We start from the raw sequence: 23,694 nt of genomic DNA on the forward strand, positions 1-23,694 counted from the left end.
GAAAGTTTTGTGCTTTTATTTTTCTTAAGCACTTTCTGCCTTGCGCTTCATTGGCTCCTAACTGCCTTGGATCTTTCTGTAACATTCGCCTATTCACGTGAAGAAAGCAAACTATTCACTTGAAAAGTGGTGCGAAAAATTTGTTTTAATGTCTTTCCCACTTTTCTTTGCTCCATTCCTCACTATTCTTTCAAATCCCCTTACTAGGTGGGCCAAAGGAGGAAGTATAATAAAGGAGGTCTCCGGCGACACATATGAGGTGATTGTAGACCACTCCTTCTTCACAGAGCCGGTTTCCTGTGCGGTAACAAACCAACTCGGCAGCACCAACATTAGCCGAAATGTCGACGTCTACTGTGAGTGGAACCTTGACGAAGCGTCTTTGTATTAATGCACTTTCCGTTTCTCACTATGCCTGATCAGGATGTTTTTCTCAACAGTTGGGCCTCGCATGGCAGCAGAGCCTCAGTCCTTGCAGGTGGACCTTGGATCTGATGCAGTATTCAACTGTGCCTGGACAGGAAATCCCTCTCTTACGATAGTGTGGATGAAGAGAGGTTCTGGAGTGGTTAGTGTTGCTTTTTGCAAGTCAAGCACAATCCATTCCAGGATGCTCGGACACTTTTCAATTCCATTTGAGGACAGCATTTATTTCCACAAAGAAAGAGAAATAGTCACTCAAATGAGTACCATCGTAAAACATTCTTCTATTTGAAACCAGATTGTGTTGGGAAAAAAAGCACTTGCTCTTGTAATGCAATAAAATGGACCTTTTTTTTGTAGAAAACACATCAATCTTCATCTGTGTTTTGGGGCGAATATTTTGATTTATTTTTTTTCCCCCCAAATGCATTTAAATGAGAGGCAATTATAGTTCTGGTCTCTATGCCCCACGAATTGTGAGGGTCCACTCGACGAGGATTTTCACTCATGCCAATTAGTGGTCAGATCCGTTATGAGCCGCATGCAGCGGATACATTAGTGCCACTGGTCTTTGACTTTCGTGTTCGTGGCGATCCGGGGGAATGCCGAAAATCGCTTCCGTCTGCATTTATTCCATCAGTCTTTCAAAGCCTTCAGTCCATGTATGTTAATAAAAAACGATCCTGTTCATTCAACAAAACTGAATGAAGCTTACCTTTTGGCTTCAACATTATTTTTCAGATTGTGTCAAATGGCAGAGTAATGTCGATTATTAGGTAAATTAAAAAAAAAAAATTAAATTAAATTAAAAAAAATAAATAAATGCTCGCTCACCACATAACAAAATACGCACTTTTGGGTACAAACTATTCAAGATTCAATGTTCCATAATATGCCCGTTTTAGATCTTTCACACTTTTTGAACAAGTTTCGCAAAAACGGTAGAGAAAAAACACAATGTATGCAGAGTAATTGAATCAAAATCAAATGACACAATCAGCAGAGTTAGCGGTCCCCCTGTGTAAGAAATATAACTAGGACTTGTGTGTTCTGTATAGTTCCCCATGACATCGACATTGTTTTGTACAGGTCATTAATCTAAACTCTTTAGTGACCTTCACTAACATGCCATTTATAAGTTTGATCCCCACATTCCAACTCATTCCACCTCTCTTTCTCATCCTGGAAGGGCAGCATGAACCCCTTTATTCCACTGAGCATAGAGCCTAAATTGGATTTTAATAATTGAGAAGAGGTACCCTTTATAGTATCCAATAGTCCACACGCTGCAATGCTTTTTTTCCCCTCTGTAATTTTCCTTTATTACTATTTCATATTTGGACGCGCATTGTGTATTGACGTAGCTTTTTATTTATATATTTTTGTCTCATATTTCTTGCAGGTACTTAGCAATGAGAACCTTCTAACCCTGAAATCGGTTCGGCAGGAGGACGCTGGGAAGTATGTTTGTCGTGCTGTTGTGCCAAGAGTTGGTGCAGGCGAGAAGGAAGTTGCTCTCACTGTAAATGGTAAGATGGATTCAGACGTGTCATTTGCAAGTCAAAGTCCAATGCAAAGTTGTTTACTCAATTTGATGATCACTTTAGTTTCATTTTGCTATTGGTCATCTGCCAAGAAGTCATTTGACTCCAACGTTGGCTTCGGCCCCATCCGATGAAAAGACGAAGCAAGCGATTTAATTAATCATAAATTTGCCTCACACCATTTTTTCAATAGAGAGTCACAATCTTTAAAAAAAAAAAATGCGTTTGGTTTCACTGTTGCCAGGTGATAAATGGTCAATGTATGTCTAGAGACAATTACAAGAGAATCCAAGAGTCACATGAACGCGGCTTTTTCCGAGGCACTGACTGACTAATGATTATTAGCCTTGGTGGGAGACCCGGCAACCCTCAAACAAACAACTTCATTAGTGCTGCTTGATATTCCGGGAACACTGCACTGTGGCACTGACTCTTAGATGTCGGTTATTTCTCAGGTGGTCCGTGCAAAAACAATCTGGGTTAATAATAAAACTGGTGGGAAATGATGCCGCTGAAAGAACAAGGTTATTTTTTTTCGAGTCTTGCAACGTGATGTGTACTTAACGTTGACAATGTACGATTAAACATATTGAAAGCTAACAAAAGAGTTTGCCTGTAAGCAACTGTGTGCTGATTTGTGGATGAAAATACATCAAGAAGAGAATGGGGCGTGTGAGGGTTTTCCCTTTCAAAACCAAGGCGTTTGCTTTGCATATCAGAAGGAATGGGCTAACAGAATTCCCCCCGTAGCATCGGATCAAAACCGGGACTGTCGATGAACCGCCATGAATGTGGTTGGAACTGAAGGCAAGAAGAGGCGTCAGGCAAAGTCATGACTAATTCCATTGTTTTCACTTTATTGAAATCTACTCGCGGCCTTCCTTTGTAAAGCCTCAATAAGTAAACAGAATACATGATGAGAAGAAGGAGAAAGCAGATGGATTGTTTTAATTAGGATTACAATGAAGCACAACTCCAAGTGTCCTCGGGAACAACACAACAAGCTGCAGATTATTTTTATGTTGTCTTTGCAAAGTGCGCTCGAGCGAGATCCGAATGCCTTTTCTTATTTTTTTTTTTCCTAAGCTCTGCTGTGTTTACCTCCGCCTTGCTAGAATTGGTATTTGACATTCAAAAGCCTCCCACGTTATTTTATTTTTTTTTGCCCTGCTGAATAATTGACATTTATTTCCCAAACCACGCGAGGCATTTCAAGTCATTTTTTAGTTAGCGCTGGAGGTGAATCTGATTGTCCAACATGTTAGAGAGTACACACGGTGCTTGCGTACGCACAAACGATTGCACTGTGACAGTGTTGCCATGGTGGATAAGGGCAAGATCATCTAAATAGGCTATACTGTAAACCTACTTAATAGAATTTCCTTCAATAATTGTACGTTAGAAAGGCATTAAAGATTATCCACCCAAAAAAAAAAAAAAAATTCCCATTGATACACATATAAAAGCAAAATTGTAGTCATCAGACAAAATGATAATATTCCACTATGTATCAATTCTCAAGACGAGTTATTTGATAAGTGAACACAAAAAAAGCCATCTCCAATTAGCGGCACAAACAGGAGAGAGAAGCAATTAATCTCTATGTACCTTGTAATTTTGATTTGCAACTATCTATCGTGTGCCATGCACATGGGCCACCTAGCCACAAAGTTCCACGCCCATAACGCAGCCATGATACCGCCACAGTCAGTGGTTGTAGCGTTCAAGTCTCTGCTGCACATTGAAATTTCTTTATTGTTTGTTTTCCCTGCAGTGATCCTCCAAGCCCTTTAACGACTTCATTTAAATTGCATGTGTCATTCCGTCTGTCTCGCTCCGCCGTGACGCTCCCTGTTGCCGACTCCCACAGTGGCAAAGCGCATAGACACAAGGATTGCTGCTTTTCCCTGGGGAAGACTGTAATTTAATTATAATCAAACAGCTAGCAGGGGAGGCAGTTTGCGTTTAAGTCACTAATGGATACATATTGCTTACTCTTCTCATACACTCACAATGAATTTGCTCCTCAGCACCTCAAATGAGGTTGCGTGGTGGAAGGCTGAACACATCCATGTATGTGATTATTTACATCCAACACGGTATAGACTGTAGTATACAATACACTGCGTACTGTGTTGTTTTTGTTCATCTTTAAATAGTCAATTCAAGTTTACGATCATCATTAAATATATGATATAACATAGCTTGTATAATGTTGATTTGTTTGGAAAAGAACTCAAACGACATTGTTCCAAATGATTATGCACAGCAGTTTCAAAGACGGCTTTCAAGAACTGTGAAAATAAATCATATTATATCCGTCATTGCATAAAGATGTCCTTAAGAATTCTAGACTTAAATACGACATCAACGCAAAAACGTATTTGTTGACCAAATTACAAGGCCGTTTTTGACAAAACTTTCAAACTCTGTCATCCAGTGAAATTCTATGCCCATGGCAAGAGTATGCCTGGATATCTTATGACGACATTGGTTTATTAATTTCCCATTAAGAGGAGGGAAAAATGACCAAATTCACTTGACTATATGAATTTAATTAGCATTTCGTGATTACATGCACATTCTGAAACATCTTGAACTTAACTTATAGGCACGGGCATTAAATGTAGAAGCAACAGGTCCTTGGGTGACCATTTTTCTGGTGGGGGCGGCAACCACACTTTATCACTGCCATCCATCACTTTTGTTTCCACATGATCACCATATTCATCACAGTTTTCCTTCTCAGTTGGGTATTTTACAGATTTTCCCGACACTTTTACCCTGTTTTTACGTACAACATCGTAGCAAGCCAACAAAAATCTAGTTGAAAAAAATAAATCTGCGTAGCTAACAATTTCAGATATAAATTAACATTCGCCAAATGTTACACACTTGTTATCATGCCAGAATAGCCAAACCAGTGATGGGATGACAGCTGTGGATGAAATGGGGCAGAGAAAGCGGCCGGCCTGAATGTTGATTTCATTGAAAAGTGCAAAGAGTGCCTGATTTAAACACAACAACACTAACATCAGGTGAATTCCACCCGTAAAACACGTTACTCTGCAACATTATCGTCGGGTGAAAATCACCCAAACGCATGCCTCTTGAAAAAAATTACAGATGGGAGGAGGGAAACAAAAATACCATTAATGACATCAGTGAGCATCTTGAAGCTATCCAAAGACCCATGCAACTCAGATAGTAGCAACACAATAAAAATCACATGACCAGAATTATGTGGATGAAAATCACCCGGCATTAGTGCTCTAAACTTAATAATGTGGAACTTCTTAGGCAAGCTTTCCTAAATCAAGCTCAGCCAGAAAAAAATGTTATCTTCACATTTGAGATGTTTGTCAGTTATCTCAATAAACTGTAAAAATTAAATTAAAAAAAACCCTGAATATCAGAAATGCAAATGTTTACTAAACTACTATATGCATAATTTTAAGATCATTTCCAGCTACTTTACATAAGATTGAAAAGCTTTCCTTTACATAGACGCCGGGGTATTCATTCCTATTATATCAATACATTTTTATGGGATTATTTCTTTCTTCTCACAATTCCAAGTGTGTTTGGATAAATAAAAAGGCATAATGACTCAAATAACAGCCTAAGATTAGAAAGGCTGTAATCACAGCAAGGAAACAGGAGGGCTTCAGACCCCACAGAGCATCAGGCCGATATAGATTTTTTTTCCCCCTGCCATTTTTCTTGCTCGACAGACTTTATGCGCCCAGTTAATGAGATTTTCAGCCTTCTTTAAACTTCTTTAAAGCTGCACATGGAAGAAAATAGCAAGTTAATGAGGGTGAAAAGTGCATTTTGGGTCGGTTTTTCTGACCAGTTGAATATGAGCGATACACTGCATGTACAGTAACTTGCCTTGATGTTAAGGATGCCGACAGTTGGAGTATTACAGGAGTATGTAGGAATTTATTCATGGAAATTACAAGAATTATGAAACAATGAAAAAGCATTGCCAGTGAAGGACATTTAAGCATTAGTGCAGGTGTGGGCAAACTATGGCCCGGGGGCCACATGCGGCCCGTTTAACGTATTAATTGGGCCCGCCAAACTTGAAAAAAAATATAATTGAATAAACCTTGTTAATGTTTTATTTTCTAAATACTGTGGTTTTTCAAAGTCATATATATTGTTGTAATGCTGTTGTTCACTTTCATTTAAAATTAAATGTATTTTTTTTCTCCGATGAGGTGAGCTTACCAAAACACTCCATCCATCTCCACCTGGTCCGGCCCCTCTGTCAAATTTTAGAACCCATTGTGGCCCGGCGATCAAAAAAATTGCCCACCCCTGCATTAGTGTATGATTTTGTTTAAAAATATGGAAAAACACCCCCTATGTTGCAATGTAAAAATGGATCCCACAAAAGAAGGAGAATACTAAACAATAATTGGATTGTAAGAATTGAACTAAATGACGGTTGTCACTTATCTTATCATTTATTAAACATCACCGCCGCTATTTTAGTCTAAAAGTGATGTTGTCAGCATCGAGCTGACAACATCCTCTTACAAAGGAGTCTCCCGTTCCTCCTCTATAAAGAACCTGGCCACCAGTGAGCATGTATCAGACAATTGTCTGCTTCTGTACCTGCTTTGTTCCCTCTTATTTCACGAGAACAAAAGAAAGCGAAAACAGTTGGGTTTTTTTTTTCAACTTCTAAGATAAATGTTGAGCTTTGGTTGATAGAGAAATGTAAGCAGTGGCCGTTTGATACCCACGCAGCGCTTGTGTAATCAGATTGCAATGTCCACTCCAGTGTCGGTGCCTCCTCCAATGAATGACAAATTGCACCCAACACTTTGATGACCTCCCCTGCTGCGAACGTTAATGTGGTGTAGTGCCGCCCACAGCCATGATCACAAAGTGTTTGTTTGTTTTTTTTGTTCAACATCATGACTCACTTTTAACCTGAGTCAGGGAGATAAAGCGAATTACGCTCCTCATTTGCAAGACGGATCCATAGAATAGATCCTTTATTTTGCTACGACCCCAAGCCCTTTGCAGCCTGCAAGCTATTGATCTTGCTCTATGTTTACATGCTGCAGTCTGAGAAATAACATGCATGTTTCATGTACCGACAAACGATAACACATATGTGACAGTAATTCTGTCATGAGAGACAAATAAGTGAAAAAGCAAAACAAGCTTTCCATACATTTGACTCAAGTCGGTGGCATCATTCATTCTGCAGTCTTCCGGTAACATACCAAAGCTCCATCTGGCAAAGTCTCATTAAAATGTTAATTCATTTTAATAGAAGACACAATTATGTATTGGCATAGAGCTGGCGGAGAGTTTGGAGGAAGTTGGCAAATGAAGCGGGTTGTTGTCACTAATCAACAAGATGCCTCATGCACCACCCCCTCAAAACACACGTCTTTAACCTGAAACATCACAAGGGACTCAATAAATGTTTGATGATGTCCTTGCCTTGTTTTCTATTGGAATAATCTCGTGTTTTTTTTTTTCACCATGGGGGAGGGAGATGAAGGTGTCACTTAAGGGTGATCTACCAAAATAGTTGTTGAGTCATCCCTCCATCCTCGCAGGGACTGAATTATGCTGCAGTCTGACCAAATGCAAATTGAACAATTCTAACGACGCAATTACATAGAAAGTCAATGCAGTTTGTGTAGATAGGTGGTGAATCCATGCCGGGGGGCATGATTGACGGTTTTGAGAGGACGTGAGTGGAGGCGAGCACATTCACTCAAGTTGGTAAATTTGTGGTTGTTTGTCATTCCATAATTAGGAGACAAATTCGGGGAGGATGATGCAAGACAACGAGCTTGTACCATTAGTTGGATGTTTAGAGAGCGGGAACAATTATTCGCGAAAAACGTCAAATGAAAAAACTAATCGTAGACAAAAAGCTACTTGCCGATGACAGTGAGGTCTGATGAATTTCATCGGAATCTGATTCGAATGACGCAAAAACAAAGTTACACACCTATGTCAAAGTTGAATCATTGACATGTTTTAAAATATTGTACAATAAATTGCCTGATTTGATGTGAGCAGATATGTTGACAGAAGATGATGTCATATGTTTATACTTTAAACTAAACCAAAATTTCTTACAGGCCCTGATTTAATTTTAAGTAGACTCTGTAGTATGCGTGACAGGAGTTTGATTATATTTTTTTTTTTTCCTGACATTTCAGTTAATAGGTCAAACACAGCAGTTTGTTTCTCCTCTCCCCACTATATGCAATATTTCACCTTGTGTCTGCATTGTCCCGATTACACCGTGAAGTACAGACCCATTGCTGCCCAGTATGTTTTGTCTCAGTGGAAGAAATCAAACAAGCCATAAATCAAAAAAAAAAAAAGAAAATTGATCCAGAATGAAATCGCATGCCCTTCATTCAGTCCTTGCATGTCCTTGGGTAGGCAATACAATGGGACAAAAGACTGCAATACATCTTTTTCATGAAATCCTGAATTACGAAACACTTCATCAATCACAGTCTCATGAGAACTCGGTGGAAAAATGTACGAAAAGTTAGGCAACATTCAAACTGGGTGACACTGGGAAGACACTGCAAAACGTGTTTGAACGTTATTACATTTAATAAAAGCAAACCTTTTCATGAGAGCCCACATTCTGTCTCCTGCTTATTGTTTTTCTTTTTTTTTTTTTTGAATATACACAGGGCCACCCACCATTTCCAGCACTCAGACCCAGCAAGCCTTGCATGGAGAGAAAGGACAAATCAAATGTTTTATCCGAAGTACTCCACCTCCAGACCGCATTGTAAGTACATTTCTTTTGAAAGCACACCTTATGTCTTGTCCAGCGCTCTAGCATACCCGTTTGTTACATCTCCATCACAACAAGTGAAGGTAAATTTTAAATAACATTAGATGGTGTTATGATCACCATTTTTCACCTTAGGACAGGGTTGGGACTGCTGTGTCTCATTTGATTTACATGCATGCTTTGTTAGGGAGGTTTTTGTCAAGATTTATGGGTCTAATATAAAAAGGCTGCTCTCAAAGCTCTAATTATTAATGTGTCAGGCATACCTTTGTGCGGGTGTGTGTATGTGTATGCGTATTTGAGGCAAAATAAATTCGGCTAGCCGGGGGCAGCTTGGAAAGAAAGAAATATGTTTAGCTTGTGCCTCAGGTTTAAGGTAGATAAGATTTAGGCGACTAGTAGAAAAAAAAAAACAACTGCACTACTGTCTAGCAATATGACCACCTGCAGTTGTTGAAAATTAGATAGTCCATCCACAATTGTAGTGCGGTTGTAGTAGTATGATTTCCAACAGATTCCCATCTCACAAATAATTTGGTAATATTGACAATCCTCGCCTGTTCTCTGTGTTGGCAGTCTGTTCAAACAGAGACTAAGGAAATACTGTCTGTATTTTGTCAAAGCTAAGCCAGCCAAAAATTGTAAACAGCACGCAAGGCATTAAATAAGTCCGAGGCAGTCCCTGAAAAAAGAGATATCAATGTGACTGAAAAGATTAACTATTGAACTTAACTGGACCAAATGATGATGATAATGTACCGTCCATGTCCACAGCAATGATCAGTAGATTCAGTGGCGTATTCAGTGGCTGAGTAAAGGATGTACGTACGGTGCAGAGTGCCGCATGGACTTACACTATCTTGTTGCAGAGAGCAAGGACAGGAGAGAAGAGAAGATGAATGTTTTAGCCATTCATTAAATGACCCAGGTACTCCCGTTCACCGCGGGTGTCCCCCAATCACCTAATCAAATGTAGAAACATACCGCAGGTCACGACACGGCACCTCCTAGTGGTTCTCAGGCGCCACAGCCATCACCGGGATGAGACGACCGGAATGTCTGATGAACAAATATGTTTGGCAAAGCAAATAGCCTCACAATTTATCAAACTGTAGACTTTGTATTCTCGGCCAGAGTGATGGTCCTACTGTACCGAGTGACATTTATTTCCACAGAGGCACACTCTTACTACTGAAACGCATTTTATTAAATAGACTGAAAGCTGAGTTGGCATACAGCCCTTTTTCTGTTGCTTCAATGCCTTTCACATATTATTATGTTCAGTCATTACTCTTCCATATGTCCTTACAACACAAGGGTTTGAACAATACAGATGTCCACTTTATCTCACACATTATTCATTCACAGGCATGGTCGTGGAAAGAGACGGTGTTGGAGTCTGGGACGTCCGGTCGCTACACCGTCGAGACGGTCACCACAGAGGAAGGAGTCATCTCCACACTGACCATGAGTAATATTGTGCCGGCTGACTTCCAGACCATTTACAACTGCACTGCGTGGAATAGCTTTGGCTCGGACACCGAGATCATACGCCTTAAGGAACAAGGTGGGAGCCAAGGTCCGACAGGTTCCATCTTCCTCTTCTCCAATTCATGTGGATGTGGTGTCTAATAGTAGAGACTGAATTTGTGTGGTGTCTTGTGTGTGTAGTTGTCTGGACCAGTGAATTACCGTGGTACATGACGTCAAGGCACGATGACTATTAAGGGTGTTGTTTACTCAGTTGACTTGTTTGGTTTGGTGGAAAACAAATCTGGCTCTCCAATTGCTTTGATACTGACATTCGGATTAGTTCAATTTAAAATACATTTTAGTCTCACTGAATACCACAAATTATAATAAAAAACACAATGAGCGTGTCCGTACTGAGCATTGCAACAGTATCTGTCCGACTTTTACTGGGCAACATTTGGTCCTGTATGAAATATGCAGTTGTGCAAGCTTAGTAACCCAAGACCAAATTGGTGCATAATTTAGCAATGCTAAAGCTTGACTGGTCCTGTTCAAACGAAATGTCGCACAGCTACTCCCAAGTGTGAACGGTCTCGTCCGAATCGCGGTGCACACTTCTTGTGATTTTAGAATGCTAATTAATTCATTCATTTTAGAAGCCTTTCATGACATCACAGCTGATTTGCAGCAGGCCTCATATTAACTGCAATAAAACTAAGTACGGTAGTCAGCATAGAAAAAACCACTGGAGCAATGTGCAATTAAGGGACTTAGGTGTTTTGCTCAAGGGCACCTGTCCTCTTTGAGTTTATGCTCGTCAAGGGAACCAGATGAGAACGTCTTATGGTCACGGGCCACATTTTTAACTACTCTTCAACAGATGTTCCAGTGGTCATGGGTGTGTTTGTATTAATATAGTCCAATATAAGATCCCAAATAGATTCGTTAAATTCTTTCTTTCTTTGTTATGAGACCCTTTTAAAAAACGAATACCTCTATCTGTTGACCTTTCCCTCCCTACCACTGGGAAGGTTGTTTAGTCTTTCCACTTATCGCAGATGATAAATTATATGCTGCTTATGTGCAAGTGACATTGACCAATGGAGACATTAAGCAGCCTTTAATGGTGTAGGAAGAGCACTTGGTTGTTTGGCTTCAGTTTAAAATTGCAGGGAGGTCATAAATGTGGGAAACTCCGGTCCCTCATTAAAGTGTTTGATGAGGACCTTTAATGCTGGCGATGTTTGCCCGTAGGTTTGAAATCTTGCTCGTCCTCCAGTGTGCTGCGCAGATGCACATAAGGACCGCTGTGCTTAAACCAATACACACTGGCACACAAGAGCCTTCTGGGAAATTATTCAATAAGCAGTACTCGCAACAATCCTAAAGACAATCCAGAAACATTCGGAATAATTATGAGGATGGGACATTTCCAGCTGAGTGTGATGACGCGTTCAAAGGATGGGAATTAAGGCGGGATGCTGGAAGCCGAGTGCATACGTGGGTCACATAATGGTGTTAATAGAAGAAAAAAAAGAAATAAAAACAGCAACTTTGGCGTCCCAGGTCGAAAAAAATTTGGAAGCCAATTTAAATCAACCATCATGACGCAAGAGCTCTGCATATTTTACCCGCTTGTTGTTAAACAAAGACTTGCCGTATTTTTTAGACTATAAGGTATACTTAAAATCCTTGAATTTTCTAAAAAAATAACAATGAGCCTTATATTTGGGTGCTTATGTCTGGATGCAGAATGCAAGTGGAATGAAGTTTGACTTAATGTGCAGTAATGCGCCTTATAACCCAGTGCGTCGTATATATATGGACATTTTTAAAAAGAGACTTGTTCATTGAGAATGTTCCTAATAATCCGAAAAATGTGGTATATTTAAAGTCGCTTGATATTATGTGACTAGCTTTCTGTATTTGAATGAATAACTACCCGCTACCTGTTCAGTTTATCACTTAATATTTTGTTGAATTCAAATTTCATGAAATGTTTAGGGTCTCTTTCTGTTGATACATTGTCATCGTCTTGTTGTTCTTTATAGAAACTCTTCCCGTGGCGGTGATCATCGGCATTGCCGTGGGAGCTTTTGTGGCCCTCATCGTCCTCATGGGCACCATCGGAGCATTCTGTTGTACCCGCTCACAGCGAAGTAAGTCTGCTCGTCATCATTCCAACCACGGAAACATGCATGCCAAAATATCATTAAAACCGCCATCACACTTAAAATGTCCATCTATTGCAACAGATCTTATTTTTCATTGAATCAAACAAAAGCCGCTATTGAAATAAAGATAAAAACCGTCACACCCCAGAGAAGATGAGATCCCTTCTTGAGATGGACATCTTTTTTTGTGCTGCAAAGATTATGAGCCAGATTGCGTTTAGGACTCATTTCACGCAAACTCAGTTTGGCTGCATCACATTCGAGGCTATTTGCATCATGCGCTATGTTCACTACCACCCACCCATGTACCAAGTGACTCAGGTTTGAGACAGTCAGCAACTGTCTCTTTCCAAGAAGCGAACAAACTGTGCTATTGGTCCCTTCAGCATGTCTATTGTCTGTATACTACAGAGGAAGCGCACCTGGTTATGCCCTCACTGCCCGTCTCCATCTGTGCTCACCAGAGAGAACTTGCAAGCAAAATTAAAACAGAAAGTAAGAATTTATCTGACAGTATCATCAGCATTGTCCCAAACACAATGAGCCACCGCGGAAGGTTGTGTGAGATTGCATATGTATGAAGGACGAGATAATCTTGTGTTGGCAGGAAACAAGTGATTATTAATTGTTGTGCATTTTTCTTCTTTGGGGGAAGGGGTGGTGGTGGTGGGGGGGTCTGTCACCAACCCAGGGATGTCGCTAAAATCTGTCATACTGCAAACCGCACGAGAGGGGAAATTAGAACGTCAACAAATACAAAATGGTATTTATGCAAGCTTACTGAGATAAATGTGCCATCTGCTTCTGACAGATCTGAAAGGAGTTGTGTCGGCAAAAAACGACATCCGGGTGGAAATCGTGCACAAAGACCATAACGCCGCCAGGGAAAACGAAGAGCACGCCTCCATGAAACAACTGATGGTGAGTGTGAGTGTCACAACGTACTACTTTCCTCTCGTTTCTTGACTTCTTTGTCACAAATAGAATCCGGACAAAATTTGATGTTATAGTTAGGTGTGTTCTTTCCAAGCTGACATTAGCATAATGAATGCACTATTGCAGGCAAAGCTGTGGAATTTGTTATTTTATGAGGAAGGACATAACAAAAAGACATGTGGTCCAGGCTAAATTTATCGATAGGATGTTACAGGCAATACTGTTTCCAGTGTTTATTCTGACTGGCTAATCCTATAGTGGGTGTACTTGTATAGCAGCATGCCTCCAAGATACAGAAAGACCCTTTTGGAGCCATACCAGGATTAAGGTTTTTTGTGCATGTTGCTCCAGGGAACGGGTATTTGTAAGAAAAAGGTTTTGGGCTTCCCGCCTTCCTCTGCGCAAAAATGAGCTAAGCCAACTTACAAAATCGCACTTTGTCGAGCGAAGACTTTTCCAAGTATACATTATTAATGTTCCCTGCCAGCACCAAGTGAAGGCGTTGGACTAATACTAAAAAAGAACAAGTGCTAAAAGTTTGATTCTTCCATCGGTAACGTTCGCTTGTCGTTTGAAACTAGAGTTTTCACAGGCACTCAGACTGCTTGATTTTCATGCAGGTGGAACGTGGGGAGTTCCAGCAGGAGTCTGCTCTGAAGCAGCTGGAGGTTCTGCAAGAGGAAGAGAAAGAGTATCAGCACATTAAGGTACAACTCTTGATCAATGACAGCATGAAGGCGGCAAAATTGGGAGAGTGGAGAGCAATGCCTTTGAGCCGCAAAATCGTGCGCTACTAAAAGAAGAAACGCTTTAATGTCTCACCTGCTTTATATTAGATTTTTTTTTTTTCTTTCAGTGAATGGTCCTGAGCCAGAACCTGTCCCTCGGGTCTCGTTTTAATAATCAGATGGCTGTTCAATATATTAGCTCTGGACTGTTCCTTAATATGAGAAAGAGGATTAACTTTTAAGATATATCGTATCGATGTGGTTGGACTACTTCCCAAAGCGTGGTGGACTGAGAGGGGTCGTGGGTATTAATTAACCCGATGTTACTCTTTAAGTAACATTCTTCCACTTTAAAATTACATTTCATATCCCACTCAATATCAGATTAAACTATTTCATCATTATATTAAAAAAATGCTTGAGGGACATTCTAATTGATGTATTATGGGATTGATCTAAAGCAGTCACTATTCTACTATAAAGATATTACACGCGGCACATGTTAGTCCTGGAATATTCCCATTAAACTGAAATTTTCCAGCCCTTTGCAACCATCCCTACAATTTCTGCAAAAACATACAAGAGCAAATAAACATTGCCGCAGTGTTTTCATGATCCATACAATATTCAGCATTCTTTACACCCAAATGAAACGTGAAAAAAATGTGACCGTGATTTTGTGCCAGTGTACAAACAAAGCCCGAGTCCCAGCCACACAGCTTGAGCCGATTGTTGGCAGGTAACAACAGACAAGAATGCTAAATCTTGAAACGAGATAGCTGAGTGTAACTCCAAGTTCTCTGGTTTGATCAGTGGCAGTCGTGCCACTGTGTGAGCACATCCTTTGATGGCGCGATGCTCCTGCACATATGGAGGAGACAAAAGTGCGGTCAGATCCAACCAAAGCTCTCTTCACTCAATGTATTTCAATAAATGTCTGTTGCTGTTTTCTAGCCATTCATCCAATTTACATTACGATGAGCAGACTTGAATGAATGAGTGCGTACTAAAGGAGGCACCTAGCATTCAGTTCTCCTTTACTGCACGATTCCTGCATAAGTGATCTACAAGGGATTTGGCAGACTGTGCAAGTTCTTGTGTGCCCCCCCCCCCCTTTGTGGCTTATCTTTTTACTGCTTCCTCAGTCAGTTATGGTGCTTCATGGCGCATTTTACAGCTTTATACTTTGTTAAAAGTTCCCAGTCAAATTTGTGGTTATGTCATGGTTGCCATTCCAGTCAGCACTTATCTGTCAAAAGAACTTTTTTTTTTTTTACCAATGGAGCAAAATCACTCTTTTTCACTTTTTTATTCACTGTCAATGACGCATTTCCTTCCATCCATTATCTGTACCGCTTCTCCTCAAGAGGGTCGTGGGCGTGCTGGAGCCTATCCCAGCCGTCTTCGGCCAGTAGGCGGGTACACCCTGGACTCGCACTCAGAATCACACCTAGGGCCAATTTAGAGTGCCCCATTAACCAACCATGCATGTTTTTGGATTGAAGAACACACGTAGGAACGAGGAGAACATGCAAACTCCACACAGGAAGGCCGGACCCGGAATCGAACACTGTATCTCTGTCCTATGAGGCGGATGTGCTAAACAGTCTTCCACTGTACCACTCTAATCACACATAATGTCATTTTCAATTGTTATGTTGAGGGATCATATACATGATATACAGAATGGTGTGTGTGTGGTGCTTTAAAAGCCCATGTGTCTTTCTGACTAATCACATGTACGTACGTAGAAAAATGTTTAATTCCTGGAATGTGCCTTTTCTGGTTGGATTTAATGTGTTCTAATTGTGTGGGTTCTCTGTGGCTATTCTAGCTTCCTCCCACATAGAATACTCTAAAGTAATTGCCTGTAGGTGGGAATGTGAATGGTTTTCAGCCCTGTGATTGACAGGTAATCAGTCCACCCCTCCCCTGTTGCTTTCAGTCAGCTGGGATCTGTTCCAGCTTCTCTCTGATCGTGAACAGGATATGCAGTGCAGAAAATGGTTCAACGTTTGCACCCCCCCCCACCCCTTTTAGTGCTTCTCATCTAAATTCATCCGTAAATCAAGTTGGGCAGATTCATTCAGTAGGCGTTTTTTCTTGAAGACAAATTCCCTCGTCACAATTCCCAAACATGATGTGACCAGTCTGTTGCTGCGAGCAAGTGTCACACAAGTACAACATTTAATTGTCTCCTAAAGGCTACATCCCATAGGGAATGTCAGTTTAGTCACTGCAGCATCCCAGCGGTTGCCATTCCAGCACCAAGTGAAGTTAGCTGTGTAGCCGTTGCAGAATTTGCAGACTCCCATGTGTTCTGGTCACACGAGCTTTGGCAGAGACTCCCTGGTGTTTTTTTTTTGTTGCCATATTTACCTGCTTTTCTCTGGGGCTAGATGCAACCCCCCCTACACTGCTTAACTCATTCACTGCCAGCCCAGGTAAAATGAAAGTACGTCTATATCCGTCAATGGTAGCGAATGAGTTAATGGCAACAGGCATGAAGGCCAAGGAGGTGCTGAATGAGAGATAAAGGCCAGTTGCAAACAATCTCCCCGTCCGTCGTTTGATAGTGACAAGTATAACAAGTATGCTCTCATGTTGGCTTGCTCTCATTTCCCCCCATTATGAGGGCTCTTCTTTTGGGATTTGCCTCTCACTATTCTTGACATTCACATCCACTCCCATGAGGATAACACACACATGCACGCCCGTGACCTAACTTGACCCTCGGTGCCTGCAGCCAAGCGCACAAACGATGGCGCGGCTGTCGGCACAAAAGCCATTTTGGTGCTGAACCGGCATGATTGTATGGATACCGCAATGTGTTGGGCTCCAATTAAAGCTGGTGCGTGATTGAACTTTGCAGTGACACATTGGATACCAAACTCTGAATCATCAAGGCTTGCTTAATTAGCGAGAAGCATGATTTTAAGGTTAGAATGGGGCTGACAAAATCCTAACACAATTTGTCATAGTTTGCCGTGATTCATATTGCAGCGTGTCCTAATTTTTTTGACCTCATGAATGGTAATTACAAAGCGCTTGACCATGGTTCATGTGTTGAGATTTGAGGAGACAACAATTAAGCACACGCGCTATAAAAAAATATGTACTTTTACTTTAAGTACCCTGGTGAACAGTGACATAGCTGGGTTATATTTCACATGGCTTTGAGGTCAAAGGGCATGACATTGCACGTACGAATAGAGGACAGAAAAAAATGCCAAAAAAGTAAGGAATAAGTTAGCCGGAATAGACCGTGGCAATCATTCTAACTGCAATAGCTTCTATTAGCACCCTTTCACCAGACCCCATACATACAGTACAGGGAAATTAATTAAATAAATTACGTACACATAAGTAACATTTTCCCAACACAATCCTGATCCAAATAAATACACAGAATAAAATAACTTAAGGTCCCTTTACACGCTAATGACGGCCATATCAACACGACATACCTGGGGCTACTTTATTAAACAATAATAATAGGCCTAATAATAACAACAAAAATAATTATAACAACTGTCACATCAAACTTGTTTTTAGGCTAGGCTGCACTTAACTTAAAAACATGATGTAACGTGCTAAATATGCCTCCACGTAAACAGGAAGTCATGTAGTCATTACTATACCAACGCCTCTTTGAGCTCTAATTTGACCCCCTTAATATGCTTAAAAAATCTCACCAAATTTTGCACGTACATCAGGGATGGGTGAAATTGCGACATCATTAAAAAATTTAAATGAATAATATTACAAAATTGTGCTCACGTGCCCCCGAAAGAAAGACAACTGCCTATATAACTGCCGCTGGGAATGTCATAGATACGTGAAAACAACAACTATATGTAGGTCTAGGTAAGACCAACGTTTCACACATTGACGATTCCCAGCTAAATTCAACAGGAAGTTTGCAATTCCCGCTTCAAAGCCAAAGTTGGTTCAAAAAAGTCAACAGTTTTCAAACATGATCTCTTCTAAGGATGTTTGTCATATCGGCTTCAAACAAGCACACCAGAAAGAGTGAAGCCTTCTGATTAAAAGTTGGTGAAAGAAAACTCTTAACGTTTCTGGTTTGGATTTTATGTTTACCTGCTGTGGCCGTGCTGCTGCTCGGTCCCGCGTCATCCCTGGCCTGGCTGCTCCCACCACAATAGAAGAGATCTGTCCTTTTTGTGCGTTTGGCCGCATCCTCAATTAACAATTTTTTTGCCCGCACGTCTCCTTTTCTGGCGGTTTCTGTCTTCTGAGCATCTTAGCAATGTTCTCTATAATGACCTCGCTTTTTTGGAATCCAGAACAATAACGTTGCTGTCTAAGCGGCTGAGCCAATCACATTCAATGATCAGTTCAAATTGTGTTTGACCACAAGAGGGCCCACCGATCCTACGTCATCAATGCCACAGTCTTTGAATTTGCTTTGACCCATGAGAAAAAACATTTACATTCCGATTCTCTTCCCAAACAGGACCCCACAAATGGCTACTACAGCGTCAACACCTTCAAAGAGCACCCGACACCAACCATGGCGGGGAACCAGTCCACCGATGGCAGGAATCCAACAAACACGAGCACCTTGGGCAAACAGCGGGTACCAACAGGCATGTCCTTCACCAACATCTACTCCACTCTGGGAGCAGGCCCCAATCGTCTGTATGACTACAGCCAACGCTTTGTGTTGGGCATGGGAAGCAGCTCCATTGAGCTATGCGAGCGGGAGTTCCAACGCGGCTCATTAAGCGATTCCAGTTCGTTTATCGACACGCAGTGCGACAGCAGCGTCAGCAGCTACAGTAAGCCGGACGGCTACGTGCAGTTTGACAAAGACAGCAAGGCGTCGGCTTCCTCGTCATCCCACTACTCCCAGTCCTCATCGCAGAACTCAGACCTAACCCGGCCCCTCCAGAAGCGCATGCAGACCCATGTCTGACAGCCAGGATGTGTGGGATGGTTTTTAAACAGGGTGTGAAGCAGCCTTTGGTGTGAAACTTTGTGTTCTTCTGGAGGTGCAGAAGTTCACATTATGACTTCTTTTCAGGCGTTTGTCTTCAAGTGTGGGTCAAGAAGCCTTATACTGCCCTGTTGCTTAATCACACATCCTTGTCTTTTTCAACTCATGATCTCAAATAGTGCCACAGCAGCTATGTTTGCCAACACAGAGACAGCCCAAACATGGAGTTTGAACTGATATACCGAAGATTAGCGGAAAGCGATACTTCAAGGCTTCGTTTGATAATCTGCTCCCTTTGAAAATACTTGTTTTAAAGATTGTCATTCTAAAAAAAACAAAACAAAAAAAAAGCTAGTCTTATCAGCGTTGGAAAGAAAGCTTTCGACATGTGAGCTACTTGACCACTGCTCGTTCACGAACTGCAGTTCCAAGCACAATGACTGAATGTGCACGAGTTTTTTAGGTGTTGCAATACACCCATCACCTCCCCCTACCTCCTTCGGCTCGAAACTCAGCTTGTTGCAACTTCTCTCCAGCAAAGGGTGGAGGAAAAATTTGCCTTTCTCCACATGCCCACAGACATGTTCAGAGGAAGAGCTGTATTTGGGCCACAGAGGCAGCAGAAGATAAAGAAGGGCTGAGACCACATTTTCAATCAATCCCAAGTCTTGAGTTTTACATTGACACTCTGATTAAAGAATATCAGTGTACATATTGTATATGACTGTAAATTATTTTCTGAATTTTGAAGAAACAACAGTGCTTCACATTGTCCTAAAAGCGTATATCTACTTTGCCTTGAGGCCTGTTTGAACTGTTGTCAATTAAAGTGTCGACGAAGCAAGATAGGCTTATTCTATGTCAGCTTCTCTGTAGAAGTGGAGTGGCATCCTCTGTGGTGGAACCAAAAGCAGCCTGGAAGCTAACTTGTGCTGCGCAAGAAGTCATCAGCCATACACGTTGAATGAAATGTAAACATATTGTCATAATGATTCTTATTTTTGTGGTTTTATTGCTGTGCAAAAAGTGAGTGTTACTGATGGGACAGGAAGTGGCTGCTAAAACGGTATTGCCTATCATGGGAGTCAAAATTCCTCTGATTCGAGTTTGCATTCAGTGATTTTTTTATATATATATATTTTTTTTTTTTCAACTAACTGGCAACAATTTTAACTTAGATTTCATTTTTATTATATTTCATTTTATTATCACACAAAAAAATATATATTGAGAATTGCGACAAGGATTTACCATTCAATTTGAAAAAGTGCTAAATTGTGTTTGCTATAGCATATCTTGTACGTACAGTAAATCACAGTATCTGGTGGTGTTTGAGAGATTCCCATTTGGTCTAAATAAGAAAATATTTATTAGTTCTAACTTTTTTGGGGGATTCATCGGTGCAACATTTCCATACCGCAGTTGTTTCAGTTAAGCCATTGGTATTATAGATGACAAATATTTAAGCATTGGCAGAGGGTCCATCTTAAGCTTGAGCGCTTTTTTTTTCTCCACTTGTATGCTAAATTTGAATTAATTTAGTGGAGAGTAGAGACAGAGAATAAATATAAATTGCATCTCCAAAAGCAATCATAAACCAAGGTTTCCAAGTGAACCTGTCAAGTGTTGTTGTCACGCTTTGTGTTGTATTCTACTGGAGTGGGAGGTTTGGGGTTCTGCAGAACAAAACCCACACATAAAAACAAGTGATGTGAATAATGATAATCGTCAGTCATTGGACATGATATTGTGAGTTTGAAAAAGCAACAAATGTGATTTAATCAAAATGTCACATCTCTGACTAGGCTTTTTAAAACATGTATTAAATGAAATGACAGATCTGTGAGCTGCTTCATCACTTTTGCGAACAACGATGACAATAGACGGATGATCTTGATAAAGGTTTCCTCCTGGTATCCCAATGACGCACTGACCTAGCTGGACAGCACTTTAAAATGGTATGTAAATGGTCCTTAGACAGTCATTGTCGCGTGGACTATAAATCGATAAAAATGGATTAGTCTCCATTGTACAGTGTGAGCCAGAAAGATCGCTTTCAACACTGATATCCCGTTTGGCACTTGCAGTGTATATACATTTCTGAAATGCTGTCTTTCTGTACATAGGACCCCCTCTTGTTTTTCTTTCTTTAACCATTGTTGAACTGAATTCTATTAAAGCTCATGAAATCCATGATACCACCATACAAACTGTACAGACAATCATTTCACTTACATGAATTCCTTCAGTCCTTTTTTCTCAGACAAATTTACATGAAAGATGGCTTTTAGTGAGCTCTTCCTCTTCCTCCTTCGCCATCTATACAAGGATGACTTCAGCAGCAAATCACACAGGAGGCTGGCGATAGAAATGCGAAACAGAGCTTAGCTGAGAGTGCTTTGAAGTGAAATACAGTACAAGGTTATTATAATTTGAGTTCCTCAGAGAGGGATGCCTGCTGCTGGTTTCTTTGTTTATAGGATGATCAAGTTTCTTTTCTGAAATTATAGAATCTATACCTCAGTCAATCAACATATTTTGCCGCATAGAAAAGCATAAATTACAAAAGAAAATCAATAAGTCTATTGTTCTCCATGGTTCTGAATGGTTACTTTACAGTGAACTCTGTTTGAAGCTGGGTGCACAATTATTATTTTTTTTTCATCAGTACAGGTTCAAGAGCTACAAGCTTTCGTATTGGTGTCACACAGAAAGAAAAAGACAATGTGATAAACAGAATTGTTATAGAATTTGATGAATTAAGTTGTAATGTTACAAGACAGAAAATCGACTGTTGAAGAGCTTAATTCAAAAGTCCCTAAAGTCTTATAAGTTGGCGTTCGACCAACATGTTGCTGCTAATATATTCCTCAAAGGTTAAACAAATTAACAACATGACAAGTTCTGAGAATTTGTAGTGGGATAAATAGAACTGTGTATTTAACGCATTTAATTCTAATATCTGATATACGGAGACGAACATTCACTTTTCTCAAAAAATGTCTTTATTTGGATGATTCTGCATTAAAAAAGTCAAGTAACTTGTATCAATAAAACCTCACTTTCGTAACATTTCAACTTATTTCATTTTTTTTTTTTACAATTGCATATATTTTGTTTCATTATTACTTCTTAAACACAAATGGTAAAAAGTAATTAAAACACAAAACTAGCACCTGTGCTGTGCACAAAATTATATATATATATATATATATATATATATATATTTTTTTTTTTTTTTTTAATTTTTTTTTTTTTTTTTGGGTGTAAAATTGTTCCACCTAACTAGGTTCCATTTATTTAAAATTGCCTGGGTGTCCTTCTGGCATTCTTTCCCCTGAGGGCCTTGCATTGCATTGCTCAGTGTGAATGAAGATGCAGTGCCACGTCGTGGCCATTTTAACGCTACATAGTTGCAGTACGCCTTCATCTTCTGAATAAAATGGCAGGTATCATGTCAGCATATAGCCATGAATGCAAAAACACATGCATATAGTCCAAAAGGTCCATTTTTTTTTTTTTTGTCAACGGCGCTTCTGCAACGACCCCCAAAAAAACAAAAACAAAGCATTTTCCTGGTTGAGAGAACAGGCTGAGTGCACAGCAAAGTGATAAATATTTGATAGGCCAGCCGTCTGTCCCGATTCCATCGTCCCATGGCCACAGACACAGTGGCCTTGAATGTACCACTAAAAGAGTCAAAGCCCATGCGTCCTGTTCACCTGTAGACGCCTCGCCGGCTGCTGCTTGGTGTTTGTCTGACATCAAGCAGCACGCAGATGTGAGGGCATCACAGATGAATAAACACAAAGACCCTGAGCACTTACAAGGGGCTGCTGCCCTGCACTGATAGGAGAGACAATAGCAAGGTGATTTATTTTTCAGACATATCCAAGTTGAGCTTGATCCTGGATGGCGACCCTTCTAGAGAGAGACAAGACCGCTTGTTTGCTGCCTCAAATGTGTTCTAGGTATTGAGGAAAATGGATAAAGGAGCATCAGCCCATAAGCCCGCCTCATTATATGCAATGCTATCCATGATGGAAGACATGAAGGAAAAGCGCCATGTGAAATGTAGAGCTCATCATAAGAATTGTTGTTTCGCTCTCAGTTCAATGTTCTTACGGGAAAAAAAAAATAAAAATAATAATACAATAAGCTCAGAATGTTGTGTGTCCAAGGAAGAAAATGAGAGGAGCCCACACCGTTTGAAGGTTTTCGACGGGCCCAGCAGGGATGGCCATGGTTCAGTATGCAGCATACGATATACACGAGGTCACAGAACAACTGCAACATATTTGTAATTCAAATGAGAACATTTCTTGTACTGAAAGCATCTTCATTTGCAAACACTACGTGAGCTTGGTTTGGTATAGTGAACTAAGGGGATGATTGGGATGAAAAGTCAACATGTAAATTCATTGGGGCTGTTTTTCGTCAGTGAGCCTACCTGTATGTGTGGAATAAACGCGGGGAAAAAAAACGGTTGTATTTTAACTGTACTGGTCTGTGAATCTATGATGCTTTTGCTCTGTATATTTGGAGAATAAAGACAATGTTTGCATTTGTTTTTGTGGAATTTTTCTCAGTGAAAATTAGACCATCTCCATAGAAATGTTTTAGAAGCGGTATTTAGATATGTATTTATTCTGTG

The 23,694-nt window shown here is 40.4% G+C and overlaps 1 protein-coding gene across 7 annotated transcripts in view; it reads left to right on the forward strand.

Moving 5' to 3' along the window:
- The window catches only part of kirrel3b (kirre like nephrin family adhesion molecule 3b), a 152,534-nt gene extending 130,253 nt beyond the window's left edge, over positions 1-22,281 (forward strand). The window contains exons 8-17 of one of the 7 annotated variants that reach the window (XM_088300747.1): positions 208-356; positions 441-568; positions 1,826-1,952; positions 8,663-8,763; positions 10,138-10,336; positions 12,294-12,401; positions 12,828-12,911; positions 13,228-13,343; positions 13,973-14,059; positions 18,558-22,281. In XM_088300747.1, the coding sequence (XP_088156873.1) occupies positions 208-356; positions 441-568; positions 1,826-1,952; positions 8,663-8,763; positions 10,138-10,336; positions 12,294-12,401; positions 12,828-12,911; positions 13,228-13,343; positions 13,973-14,059; positions 18,558-19,019 (1,561 nt within the window). In that variant the 3' untranslated portion in view covers positions 19,020-22,281. Of the gene's footprint in view, positions 1-207; positions 357-440; positions 569-1,825; positions 1,953-8,662; positions 8,764-10,137; positions 10,349-12,293; positions 12,402-12,827; positions 12,912-13,227; positions 13,344-13,972; positions 14,060-18,557 lie in introns of all 7 variants that reach the window. The other 6 variants (XM_088300745.1, XM_088300746.1, XM_088300750.1 and 3 more) reach the window with 6 other exon arrangements.
- The last annotated feature ends 1,413 nt before the right edge of the window (positions 22,282-23,694 follow it).

This window comes from Idiotropiscis lumnitzeri, chromosome 7 (assembly GCF_059441095.1).
Source record: "Idiotropiscis lumnitzeri isolate Australia: NSW breed Sydney's pygmy pipehorse chromosome 7, RoL_Ilum_1.0, whole genome shotgun sequence".
Taxonomy (NCBI): Eukaryota; Metazoa; Chordata; class Actinopteri; order Syngnathiformes; family Syngnathidae; genus Idiotropiscis; species Idiotropiscis lumnitzeri.